Source organism: Amia ocellicauda, chromosome 11, assembly GCF_036373705.1.
Source record: "Amia ocellicauda isolate fAmiCal2 chromosome 11, fAmiCal2.hap1, whole genome shotgun sequence".
NCBI lineage: Eukaryota > Metazoa > Chordata > Actinopteri > Amiiformes > Amiidae > Amia > Amia ocellicauda.
The window spans coordinates 14,636,381-14,650,344 of NC_089860.1; the positions used below are offsets into that span (position 1 = coordinate 14,636,381).

Here is a 13,964-nt window from a genome sequence, read left to right on the forward strand (position 1 = left end):
GTAAAACATTAAGCAAATGGAACAAATTTATTTTTAGCATATAAGAGTCAAATACATTTCTTTATAGCAAACAAAACAGTGCTGTAGCTTGAATTAAACCACCAGTCACTTCTTGGCAGTTATATGGCTATAGAGAAATGAAAGGTAGAACAGAGAAATGAAAAGAAAGATGGAAAGAATTCCTTTGGCAATGAGTCTCTGAATTTGTTCTGCTGCTCACATGACTTTGTCTTAATTTTGCTTCATATGCTGAGATCAAGACATTAACACACAAACTAGGAGTTTTTGTGTTTTTTCCCCAGATACACCTAGAAAAACAAACAAAAACCATTAGATTTTAAAGCTATATCAAAGCTACATGGAAGCACTGCGTGTGTGGTGTCGAATAGGAGTCGCGGGACGCGCTGTACCTTGAGTCTCAGGTAGTGGACGAGGCTGCTGCAGTGCGTGTTCTTGGCTTTAGCTTGGCTGGTGTAGAACACTTTGCACAGGCTGCAGAAATAAGCCAGTTTTCGGGTGACAAACTCCCTTCCTGCAGATAAAAAGAGCAACGTAAGCTCAGACTAGGGAGAAGTATCAAGAGTAACACCCTCATGAATCAACAACTAGAGAGTTCACAATGGTGCAACAACAACCTTAGAGTACTATTAATCCTTTGGAATAGTCTCAAACTGTTGTAGAGTTAGATTTTGCTGCATAAATGAAACCTTTGTGAGAAACAACTGGAGGAGCTCAAGCTTTCACTTTTAGATTCAGTATCCACTGGGCTGCATATCTTGCTTTGGAAACTTACAGCTTAAGAGCCTGTTGCTAACACTGATGGGCTGGATTACAGCACCATAAAGTTCATCACAGCTACTGCGAGGTCACAGCATCGTGGAAACGAGGCCCACGCTGGACTGGTTGCAAGTGTACAGAGATGCTGCTCGCACTAACATCCTTCACCATGCACATGACTACAGCGCGAGTCAAACTGAGCGTCTGCGCTGTGGCAGGGGAGTCATCTCGGGCTGAATGGCAGTCTCTTACCCACTGGGTTCTGGCGCTGGTACGGCCCCAGAGACACGGCCGGCTGCACTCTGCGCTTCAGAGTCCTGTCTTTCTTACAGAGCCGCTCAGTCACTCCGCTGGAGGAGGAAGCGCCAGACTCTCTCTCCCCGCTTGGCAATCCTTCACTGGCCTGCAAAGAAATGTTACTATTTGACAGAGCAGTGTCCTAAAAAACACATCTACTAATTTTGCGGTCAGACCATCTTTATATATAATGACATTAAGAGAGTTTAAATTGTATTAAAAACATTTTGGAAAATGCTCACATTCAAGTTCTGCTGTGTTGCTTGTGTAATTGAATGGCACATTCAGCATTTTTGACTGGGTAGTCTCAATAATAAATGATTTTGACTCGATTAAGCCTCCCTGCCGCACTTCTCCGCTCTGTGTGTGTGTGAAACTGAACTCACCCCTCCAGTGACGACCTTGGTGTCTGAACTGTCCACAGATTTGCAGTTCTTCACCTCATCCTTATCGCTCTTCAGATCCTCTCCCTGTCCACTCGATTTTCTGGAAGACTTCCCATGCTGCCCTTTGCTGCCCATCTCCTTTGAGGAGCTCCTGTCCTCTCTTGTACAGCGCTTTTCCCCCTGCTCCATAGGGCGTACTCTAAAACATGTCATTATCGTGAGGGGTTTCCAATTTTAATGGACACAAAAAGTCCACCCAAAGCTGCTATAGGTTACATACAGCCCACTTCATATATAACTTCATATTATTCATATAAAATGCATTGCAATTCCAGCTGGGTAGTAATTCCTGTAGTTCCTAATAATCCAGTTATTTAATGGTATTTAATAAAACAGGGGTGTCCTGGGGGGGCACAGAGTCTGCTGGTTTTTGTTCCAACAGGAGCTCCCAATTACTTAATTAATGCCAATATTTCCTGGGCTTATCTAAAACTTAATACTTGATTTTTATACCTGATACCTTACAATGTGTCGATGACTCAAAACACTGTACCCACAGAACATTTCGAAATCTGGATAGAAGCATTACATTCATCCAGTTAACTGTTTAATTAGACCGATTAATGTGCCGAGAGCTGGGCTGGAACAAAACCCAGCAGACACTGCAGCCCCCCAGGACTGGAGTCTGACACATAACGAGGATATAAGGAGGGGTGACGAGACAGGCAACTGCCACACCTTGGCTATGCTAGAGGTTATTTTAAGTATATAATAGTTCTACATTGTAATAAGGAATTATAGTGCCTCACTATATGACTTGTATAACTGAATAAATAAACACAAAAACATAATAGGTATATGTAGGTACACACACACATTCACAGGACTCCCTCTGCTGGTAATGCATTGTATCACAGACCATGTACTGTGTGGCAGCAGAACAGCACCCTGTTTGCCAATATGCATGATAGTATTTTGGACAAGAGTGTCCTGCCAGCATTTATGTGGTTTTAAGACAAGGGTTGATACAGCAGTCAACATCATAGCATTAAATATCAAAATAAAATATGTCACATAGCTAGAAGTACACGATATTCCATCAGATGCACACTGCTTAAATCATTCTGCCAGGTAAAAGATGAATGTCTGACAGATAGAAAAATAAATGAATAGAAGAACAAAACACTACACTAAAGAAAAGTTTATAACACTTTCATTATAGAATACCATAACTGTACTCACCCACACGTAAGAGTTTTATACTTCTTGCACTTGTTCACAATCAAGACACTGTTCTTGAATCTGGGCCTTTTATTAATCAGTGCCTTCGCCATTCTTTCTGCATCCTCCACGTTTTCCATTTCTATAAAACCCTGAAAAATCATGCATGTGTCACATGAAGAAAATACATTTCTAACAAGCAAACTAAAATTCCAAATGAGACTAATCAAGCATGGCCAAAGAGTACGGTACCTCCTGGCGATTACGGAGAAGAAAATACCGCTTCACTCTCCCAAATTGCTGGGCAATCTTCACGAACTCAGCGTCGGTGTAAAACACCATTGGAAGCTGTTTGATGTAGACTACTTTTCCCATGGATTCATCCTGGGGGGGCAAAAAAAAATAACAAAATCACACCTCTGTATATACAGTGGGGGAAAAAAGTATTTGATCCCCTGCTGATTTTGTACGTTTGCCCACTGACAAAGAAATGATCAGTCTATAATTTTAATGGTAGGTGTATTTTAACAGTGAGAGACAGAATAACAGCAAAAAAATCCAGAAAAACGCATTTCAAAAAAGTTATAAATTGATTTGCATGTTAATGAGTGAAATAAGTATTTGATCCCCTATCAATCAGCAAGATTTCTGGCTCCCAGGTGTCTTTTATACAGGTAACGAGCTGAGATTAGGAGCACTCTCTTGAAGGGAGTGATCCTAATCTCAGCTCGTTACCTGTATAAAAGACACCTGTCCACAGAAGCAATCAATCAATCAGATTCCAAACTCTCCACCATGGCCAAGACCAAAGAGCTGTCCAAGGATGTCAGGGACAAGATTGTAGACCTACACAAGGCTGGAATGGGCTACAAGACCATCGCCAAGCAGCTTGGTGAGAAGGTGACAACAGTTGGTGCGATTATTCGCAAAATGGAAGAAACACAAAATAACTGTCTGGGGCTCCATGCAAGATCTCACCTCGTGGAGTTTCAATGATCATGGGAACGGTGAGGAATCAGCCCAGAACTACACGGGAGGATCTTGTTAATGATCTCAAGGCAGCTGGGACCATAGTCACCAAGAAAACTATTGGTAACACACTACGCCGCGAAGGACTGAAATCCTGCAGCGCCCGCAAGGTCCCCCTGCTCAAGAAAGCACATGTACAGGCCCGTCTGAAGTTTGCCAATGAACATCTGAATGATTCAGAGGAGAACTGGGTGAAAGTGTTGTGGTCAGATGAGACCAAAATCGAGCTCTTTGGCATCAACTCAACTCGCCGTGTTTGGAGGAGGAGGAATGACCCCAAGAACACCATCCCCACCGTCAATCATGGAGGTGGAAACATTATGCTTTGGGGGGGGTTTTCTGCTAAGGGGACAGGACAACTGCACTGCATCAAAGGGACGATGAACGGGGCCAAATCTTGGGTGAGAACCTCCTTCCCTCAGCCAGGGCATTGAAAATGGGTCGTGGATGGGTATTCCAGCATGACAATGACCCAAAACACACAGCCAAGGCAACAAAGGAGTGGCTCAAGAAGAAGCACATTAAGGTCCTGGAGTGGCCTAGCCAGTCTCCAGACCTTAATCCCATAGAAAATCTGTGGAGGGAGCTGAAGGTTCGAGTTGCCAAACGTCAGCCTCGAAACCTTAATGACTTGGAGAGGATCTGCAAAGAGGAGTGGGACAAAATCCCTCCTGAGATGTGTGCAAACCTGGTGGCCAACTACAAGAAACATCTGACCTCTGTGATTGCCAGCAAGGGTTTTGCCACCAAGTACTAAGTCGAAGGGGTAAAATACTTATTTCCCTCATTAACATGCAAATCAATTTATAACTTTTTTGAAATGCGTTTTTTTTCTGGATTTTTTTGTTGTTATTCTGTCTCTCACTGTTAAAATACACCTACCATTAAAATTATAGACTGATCATTTCTTTGTCAGTGGGCAAACGTACAAAATCAGCAAGGGATCAAATACTTTTTTCCCTCACTGTATTTAAAGCAGCTGAAGTTCGGACCTGCATCGACTCACAGCATTTTTATAGGATATAGAGAAAAGTGTGTGTAACATTAATACCAGTTCACAGCTGATTTCTATACATGTCATGTTAGCTAAAATAGTCACCATATGCCTAGCAAAACTATGCAATTATATTATCCTATACAGTATAAAACCACTCTATAATGGTCCAATGTTTTGTAGGGAATCAGAGCAGCCTACATTAATATTCAGAAATGGAGTCTGTGTAAGAAAGTTTTCAGTACAAGCAATACCTGAACACTTTTGCATGACGGTGACAAACAGATCTTCACAGGTTTGCCACAGACCAAACCAAGTTCCTTGTTTTTGCTGTAGAAATCAACCATTCTCTTGGCGTCCTCGCTGGCAGACATCTCCAAAAGTGCCTAATGTTCACGGGGAAAGAAAATTAATACTGTATTACCCATGGAGGACAAAGACAGATCACAGAAGATCCGGGAGGAGGGTGATGAAAGGAGTCAGGAAGGAGCGTACCTCATTAGTGTTGTGTTGTATCAGATGGTGTAGCACTTTCCCAAATGGCTTAGCCAGCAAAAGAATATCTTCCACATATTCTTTACCTCGGGAAAAGTCGGTAACTGTTACAACAGTTCCTTCCTGTGAAAAAGGTAGTTGCACTCAGTCAGTACTTTTTAGACTCAATGCACGCAAGGCTGCGATCAGTATCATTCCAACTGGATTTGCTTTGTAAATGTGACCACAGGCAGCTAGAAAAAAAAAAAGTGAAAAATAACTTACCTGAGTTTTTTTCGATGATTCTTCTGCAACACAAATACATTTAATTAAATAAAATACAATTTTATATGTACATTCTGCACACTAAGTATTTTTAGTTTATTTATTTTAAGTTTGTTCAGTGTGATTTAAAAAACACAGTAAAGTAATGAAACATTTGAAAAGAACAGAATATTATATGAAGCCTTTTGCCCCATCATGTTTGCTTGGTAAGTAGTAGTTTAAATCCAAAAACATCATTATAAAGTAATGGACAAAAGCTATGAAACAACTTTCAATAGAATATTAGGGTCTCCCATTTTCAGTTCACAGAACTGTTAAATGGAAGATTCAAAACTATTCTCATCCTAACATACATTTTACAATAAAATATTTACAGGCCATAATTAATACAAAATAAAATGAATTCACAAGTTACAGATTACAAGTGTTTTGGGCACACAAATTTGCATTATTGCTTAGGACCTGTGAGAAGTAAGTGCCTGCATTGAGCTTGATAATGCTTCCTAAAATGAACATCCCCTGTCTTCCAGAAATGAAGAAAGAAAATCAATACTGGAAGACAAAGTCCTTCATTCTGAACCTTGATTAAATGTGGCTAGAACACATAAAATGAACTTTCCTATAATATAGATATACAGAGACATAATAATGAGAAATGAGAAAATGTAATATTTACTGGAAGACAACTTTGGGGACTCTCTGTCTGGATCAAGGTGTGATACTTCAGCATCCTCCTCCTCCTCAAGATCATCTAAAGTAATAAACTCCAGATTCTCTGGAAAATTTGCATCGAAAAGATCCTCCTGTAAACAGAAATGTCAAAAGTGAATACTTGGGAAATACTAACCTGGGTCAATTTTAAATAGACACCGAAAATGAACAATGATCCTGCTTTTTATCAAAATAGTTTTCTACTGGAACAGGCAATAAGATAAGAAATCTCACATGCTGTGTCTAATGGGCAATTTATGTAAGACATCAGGACGGAATGGAGTGCACGAGAAAATCAGTTCAATTATTGGGATCTGGGTTTTGCTCTATTTGAAAAAGAAGGAAAAGGCTACATGTGCGGTTACACTGTACTTCAGATAAAAGACGCTCGACCAGGTTTAAAATGAGCTCTTTGTAACATTTCCCCATCCTGATTCAGTTTTTCTGTAATGGAGCAATTTAGTATTTCTTTAGTTTAATTTAAAATCAACCTCAATTGCTACTATTGGCAATCCAGATTATTCCTTACCCCTTCACTTGGCTCATGCTTTTCTGTTGCTGGCTGGCTTTCTCCCTTCAGGACCTCATCTCTTGGAGGTTTGGATTGTCTCTGACCCACTGTCGATGGCTTCCCCATTTCAGCCTGCGACTGGGATTTCATACTTGGTTTCAGCTCTTGATTTCCAGTTTTCTCGGTTTTCACTTTCAATCCTTCAGGCTGTTCCCTTGGAGCTTGTGTCCGAGTCTCTGAAACCACTTTCCATGCATCTGCAAGCACCTCTGTCGAGTCCTCCGAAACCACCACAGCTTGGTCCAGTGCCTCAGAGTCCTGTGTCTCTTCATCTATTTCCATATAGTCTGAGTTGCTGTCCAGGTCCATTAAATCAGATCCATCTTCTGAAAGCCTCTTCTTCTGCTGCGTTTCTCTTTCCTCTCTCTGGTTCTCTCTTTTTGTCTTTCTGGAACTCTCCCTTGGGCTTGAAGTTCTCTCTCTAGTCCTGGATGGAGACCTCCTGGAGGAGTGCTCGAGGCTTCTGTGTCTCTCCTGCCTCACTCCCGAATGCCTATCAGGACTCACTGTGCTGGACAAAATCATGAAAATCAACTCCATTATCCTCTATTATTCACAAACAAGAAGGGGAAAGAGAATCTACCTTGGACACCACGTTCACAGCAACAAATTCATTCATTTTCTAATGTTTCTCTAACTGAAGCACGGTGACCTTTTCCTCTCACTCAGTGACAATTCTTTCAAAATAAACGGACATCTTATTAAGAATGAATTACTACACCCTCTCCGTGTCAGAACATACACTTCTGTCAAATACAATGGAATACATTTGCTCAGATCCCTCTTCAACTAAGTCATCATTAGTTCAATAAAAAGTGATTTACAGGTTTAGATGATCAAATGAATTTGGAGATGTTACAGAAAGAGTAAGGTTAGTCTGAAGTATGGGCACTATGTACTAGCAAGCACTCAATCCTTACCGTAGCGTCCAGTACTTGGTAGAGTGTTTTATTGTTATGCTCCGGCCTTTCATCCTAAAGGGTTTGGTAGCATAGTATTTAACCATCTTTTGTGCATCCTCAGATTTATCCATTTCTACAAAAACCTATCAAACACAACAGCATGTCATCAACTGTTTTCTTGGACCAAAAACACATGTATTTTTGTAAGAAAGATTTTTATGGATTTAAATTTTACCCCAGTTGTTAAAAACAGAGAGCCCTTCACAGTCCCAAACTTCCTGGCCAAGGCCATTAATTCAGGGTATTTCTCTTTTCCAGATGGTAGGTTAAAGAAACAAACCACAGGCGATTTCTGAAGGACACAGGAAAGGAAAAGATACATTAGAGGCAGAGGCACATTTTTGAGCATAAACTCTCAGCCTAGTTTAAGAAAGTACCATTCTGATTTTTAAGAACTGTAAAATGACCACTTACTGACACACAATTTATCATGTAAAAAAAGAACAAAATAGCAATAACAACAATTAAAGAAAAAATATGAGCTGCATAGATGGCTATATAACACAAGTAGTATACCACTGCTATAAACTGTCTGTACACATTTAATACCTGTAGCGTTTCAATTGCAGAAGCCACTGAAAACTGGACCGTGTTCCCATTCATCACCACTGGGTTATACGAGAAGTAATCCACCATGTTCGCTGCTTGTTCTGGTGTACGCATCTCAATGAAAGCCTAAAACAGAGAATTGACTTAAATTAGTAGTTATAAACCTAATAAAATTGGTAACTTACTGGTTTATATCCTCAGTCGTGCAGTCAACAATTTCAGGAAATTTGGATTTCAGAAGCTTCAGGTGGACCACAAATCAGGGTTAAAATGAAAGAACACCAAAAGTCAAAATGTTTTTTTCCATAGGGCACAGAATGACTGGAAAGTCAATTTGCTTTCTTTTCTTACCTTAGTGGGGAACATCATCTGATTAACTACAGTCCCAATCCGCTTTGCCATCTTTAGTAATTGGTTTATACTGATAGACCCTTGTTTAAATTTGGCGCACACAACTTTACAGCCTCCCTGGATGAGAAAAAAGGAAACTTTCTATTATCACCACAAAGATAGAACCTAACAATCTAATTAATTAATTAGAAGAAAAAAAAACATTTTGTTTTGAAAATGAAGGATGAGGTTTTACAACTTTAAAGCTGTACTTCAGAATGCCAACATAATATCTTTTCACAAAATCAACATGATTTTAAGATTACCTTTCCGTGTGTGGGATGCCTAATTACATCTCTCCTTGACATTTCTCCTCCTTAACAAAAGGAACCCCACAAACATAAAAAATAAATAATCATCATAATCATTTAACTGATTTAAAACTCTGGTTATGTGAACAAAGAGATATGTCTCTGCCTAATGCTTATCTGATCTATGAACATCAGAACAAAAATGCACATACACAAGAAGGGAAAAGTCAGAGACAACTCCAGAAGGCCAATAACAAGGTAACTTGAATATCTGTCTGATTGAACTCCAGCTGTCAAAATACATTGCAAGGTTAATATGCATACCCTTAGTAAACTACTGAAAATCAGTTGGGAACAGAAAATTAAAGACTGAAGGCTTGCACACACAACTCATGTAGAAAGCTCTCGTTTGCAATATTTACCCTGAAGTAACTCTACTGAAGGAATTAAATAGCCTCAATTGTTGTTGTTCTTGATATAAAGCTTTAAATGCCACTGTACCCATGTCCCAAGTAGAACTCAGCCTTTCCCTCTGAGGTTCATCTGAGCAGGTGTCTGGTCCAGGCCCCCCATACGTGTCTGGGTCAGGCCACCCGTACTTGTCTGCTCCAGGCCCTCCATACTTGTCTGGTGGAGGCCCCCCATACCAGTCTGGTCCAGTGTGAGTCTCCAGTGAGTGAGAGTCAGAAGGAAACCTGTGGAAAAGCACGTATTATTGACCCACCTGTGAACTACCTGTAGAGAACTGTATTCATGTTCCAGAAGATGCAGACTCAATCATTCAGCTTATATTGAACACCAGGGATAACTACCTAATTTGTTGTGGATGTTTCTGTACCTTGGACTACACGTACTATGATTAATTAAATAAAATATTAGTCTGCTATTAATGTCCTTAAACAAAAGTGCTGTATTGGTGCATAAGCATATTAGTAACAGTGAGTACAACACTTTGTATTTTTACTGAGAAAAATGTAGAAATAATTGACAGTTGAATCTACTCACCCTTCACCTGATTCCACAGGTTGCCATTCAGGATACCTGGAAATAAAGAAAGCCATAAACATATGAGGAATTAATCTGATGTATAAAACACACAGTTAATGAGCAATCTCAAAACATCCTTTATCTGTTTCAAACTAACACCCAAATAGTGTCTACCACATAGGTAAAACATCTCTGCCACGGCCCCTATAAGCAACAGCCATGGTCCCAACATCTCATGAAGCAACCTGCACCTCCATCATTACTTGTTTTCAGCTAAATAGTGACCAGGTCCAAGCTGTAATATTCACACCCATCTGTAATACAGAAATGACATGTGAAGGCATCAACATACGAAACTGTGCTTACAATTTAAACAGAATCCGTCGGCCTTCTGTATGTTGTGTCCCATGAATGTGCCGATCCCAGTCCTGGTGGTGACAGAAACCGACTCATGAGAATTAAATAAAACTTGGCTTTTTAACAAAGTAAAATACTGTGTGATAAATAGACTCACCTGTAGACCTTAATGCTTATTAACCTTTTACAACCCAGACTGACACACCAGTATATGTCACATACAGTGGATTTTGTCAAGACCTGCTAAAGTTTAATGACATATCAGTGGGTCATATTAAGGGTTAATACTGCCTTGTGTATTACTTTTTATGGATACACAACCAATAAAATGCTCTTTCATTGGCCAGACCCTAATATGATTAGTAAAATACACTGCATTTTCTTCCTGAATGCATTTCACTTTGTAAAGAGGACAGGACACTGCAACAACATAAAACATTAATAAATAAAGAGACTTACCTTTATCTGTTGCAAATTCAATTTGAAATGGGAATACACTTAGAACTGTCTGATACACATCCTTTTCTGAGCAGAGAGACTGTGGTTCCAATGCATAAATATTTCCATCGAGACCGGAGAACCTTTTACGGGATTCTGGTACTAATTCCAACGTCAACAAATCATCTTTGGGATATCAAACTTCATTGAATAAAATGCGATCCCTCTTTGTTGTGGATCAAGTACAGTATAAACATCAAACTCCATGCATGGATGTACTGTACACGTACACGCACTTACTTGGCCAAACAAGAAACAAGAAAAGGATACTGACCTTGCTAGAATGCACATCAGAGTCGCAAAGAGAGCACACATGTGGAAATGACCGGGGTGTCACTCCTTCGAAATCGTCAAGCTCATACGAGAAGGGTGTCCGGCCCCTGCTCCTCACAAAAGACCTTTCAGCAGCCAGGCTTTGGGGCCCACGGTCAATGTCTAACCCATGGAAATCGGAATTAGATTCAGAATATAAACGATCTCTAGTGCCTCTGGGTCTCTCACCATAGCCTAAACTCTCATAACTTGTGGAGGTCCCTTCTGAATGAACATAATTATACTCCGTTACCTGAACAGTTGACTTTCTCAAAGGACTAGTAGACCCACTGGGCCTGATATCTCTCCAGGTGTCATCATCATGCGGATACAACCGTGTCTGGGGGCGACTCAGTGGATGTTCCCCAGACCTGCTGTGCTTGAATTCCACCCAGTTTTCAGTGGGAGCTCTGGACGGAAGCGGTAAAGCAGTCTGTTGTAGTCTCTTTGCCTTAATCTGCCTAATAAGCTTTGGCAAGGTCTCAACAGTGATCATATCTTCTGGAAACTGTGCCAAAGCATCTATGTCTTCAGTCTGGAGATCCCAAGTTTTTAAAAGGCTTAAAATGCTGTTCATATGAGCAGAATGTGGAGAAGAGTAAGACCCCTGCTCCCTGTCAGCAGAAGAGAAAGGAGACGTTCTCCCTCGAGATGTCCCCCGGGATCCTGTGTACGGATTCTGAAAATCTTGCTCTCCTAAACCCTCGTCAAAAGAGTCTTCAGCATCATAAATACTACGTTGTGCTGGAGTACGTCCAAATGAGTTGTAATGAGACATGGTGGAAAATTTTGTATAATGGAGATTTGGGGTTGATAATCATGCAGCGCTGAATGAAGGATATGCATACAATTTTATGTCCACCAAAAGTTAATTATCAACATGTATATAGAGAAGTTCACGCTTGTCGATTTCCTCTTCAAAAACAGAATACAAGTGGTCTGCAGAAACATAAATCAGAATTTAAAAAAAACACCTCCTAGAGGTAGACCAACTAACAAATCAATATGTAGATATATTTCAAACATACATACCATTCATTAAAGATGGTTAACAATGTAGCATCAATCAACAAAATTAGTGAGTGGTCAGCTTTACAGCAAAACAACATTTTCAAGTCACAGCCAGGACCAAAGTGTGAAGTAGCTTTACATTACGTGGAAGATAAAGATGAAAGGTGACAGTACAAAAAAAACAACTCTTGCATATCCACGGATCCACTGAAGACGATGACAAAAAACCTGAATGGTATGGTATGTGTTCTTCAGCCAGGGTGGAAAGCCAAACATATTGGAGATGTACCTTTTCCCATTCAGGAGTAGTACAGGATTGAAATATATTTTGAAAAATGCAATTGCTTTAAAAGGTATGCATTTATGTATTATGTAGGTATGATTAAAGTGATATCATTGATGTGATATAATGTAACAACTGCAAGTCACCCTGGATAAAGGTGGCTGCTAAGAAATGTAATAATAATTGAAAAAGAGAAAATATTAAAATGGCAATATGCCAGACACACTGAAAGAAGAACAGACCAAAGATGGACAAGGGAATTTATTAAATGGATCCCAAGAGATTAAAACATACCTAGAATAAGACCACATAAAAGATGGGAAGATTAAATAAGATTTGCTGGTGTAACTTGGAAAAGAGACCCTTGTACAGCAAAACAAGTGAAAATAACTTGGGAAGGCTTTCATCCAGCAGTGGATCGATACAGGCTAAGCATATATATATATATATATATATATATATATATATATATATATATATATATAATTAACAAGATTTAAAGAAAAGTAGAGTTATGCCCCGATCTGCCTGAACTGTACCAATTTATCATATACAAAGCGATGGGCTTCTGGAAGAAAACTATGATGCACATAAAAAAATAAATGGCCCTTCCGAAAAACAAAGACACTGTTAATAGATTACACTCCTTAACGGTCATCCTAAATTGCACGACTTCCGGGGGTCACTACAGTACCATTGTGGTGGCCTTTGCCATACCTCAGGGGTTTTCAAACCGGTCCTGGAGTCCCCCTGCCCTGCTGGTTTTCGTTCCAACCGAGGTCTTAATTGCTTAATTGAATTAATTAATTAAGTAATTAAGACCTAGTTTGGAACAAAAACCAGCAGGGCAGGGGGCACTCCAGGACCGGTTTGAAAACCCCTGCCATACCTCAATCAGGAGAACTGAAAAATTGGCGACGTTTGCACAATTGTGGTTAAACAACACATTCCAGAACAAACCCACACACAGCAGACTCTTTCCAAGCCTCTCAGCCAGGGTATAGAGTGTGTTTGTGAATCTTGTATCAATTGTTTGATAATGCAACCTATGTTCAGACTAATAGCTTATAAAACACAGTATGTGAGTGTATGCTCATACTGTGCTGCTGGCACACTGACATCTACACTGACAGCAGTTCATTAGCCAGCAGAAATCCGGAGGCCGGAGCATGCCACTGTAAACAGACATCTTCACTCCCGGTTTATTAACCTCCTCTGCGGGCATATGGCATACTAAAAAGCGTCTCCAAACTGACATACCTCTCGGCTGAATCGTGCATAGTTAATTAAAACAACCTTACCGCTGCGCTTTTTAAAGTAATGTCAACTTTCTCCAGTGAAAACACGTCACAGGCCAGACAGCACTTCCGCCTTGGCATTCGTGATCGTCCCAGGCTGACTAATCTACCGCAGAGCAGCTGATCAGTGTCGCTGTGTGCGGCTACTCGGGCTGGGTATCTCCATATACCTGTCCAGCAAAAGCCCACAACTGTTTACTGAGGATGTGTGTTCATAATCAAGTTTATTTGAAATAAAATCACATTTCGTTTGCTTTTCTCTTTAGTTCTTGCTGACATTTACTGCAGTTTATCATACCCTTATAAATCTTCAATCTGAAC

The 13,964-nt window shown here is 40.1% G+C and overlaps 1 protein-coding gene across 5 annotated transcripts; it reads right to left on the reverse strand.

The window, feature by feature from the left end:
• Positions 1 to 13: 13 nt before the first annotated feature.
• LOC136762991 (matrin-3) lies at positions 14 to 13,729 on the reverse strand. Of its 5 annotated transcripts, XM_066716642.1 has the most exons (21): positions 13,647 to 13,729; positions 11,014 to 11,990; positions 10,251 to 10,312; positions 9,903 to 9,938; positions 9,399 to 9,592; positions 8,913 to 8,962; positions 8,608 to 8,724; positions 8,257 to 8,382; positions 7,883 to 7,999; positions 7,666 to 7,790; positions 6,704 to 7,256; positions 6,140 to 6,266; positions 5,464 to 5,486; positions 5,200 to 5,322; positions 4,959 to 5,090; positions 2,934 to 3,065; positions 2,703 to 2,833; positions 1,461 to 1,659; positions 1,030 to 1,180; positions 411 to 532; positions 14 to 308 (listed from the first exon to the last, which is right to left on the reverse strand). In XM_066716642.1, the coding sequence occupies exons 2-21, from the start codon at positions 11,827 to 11,829 to the stop codon at positions 276 to 278; spliced, it is 3,369 nt and encodes a 1,122-aa protein (XP_066572739.1). In that variant the 5' UTR covers positions 11,830 to 11,990; positions 13,647 to 13,729; the 3' UTR covers positions 14 to 275. The 5 variants fall into 5 exon arrangements, with proteins under 5 accessions (XP_066572739.1, XP_066572741.1, XP_066572740.1 ...); XM_066716644.1 differs by lacking the exon at positions 11,014 to 11,990 and having other exon boundaries at positions 13,647 to 13,725; XM_066716643.1 differs by lacking the exon at positions 13,647 to 13,729 and having other exon boundaries at positions 8,913 to 8,959; positions 11,014 to 12,782.
• Between the last annotated feature and the right edge of the window lie 235 nt (positions 13,730 to 13,964).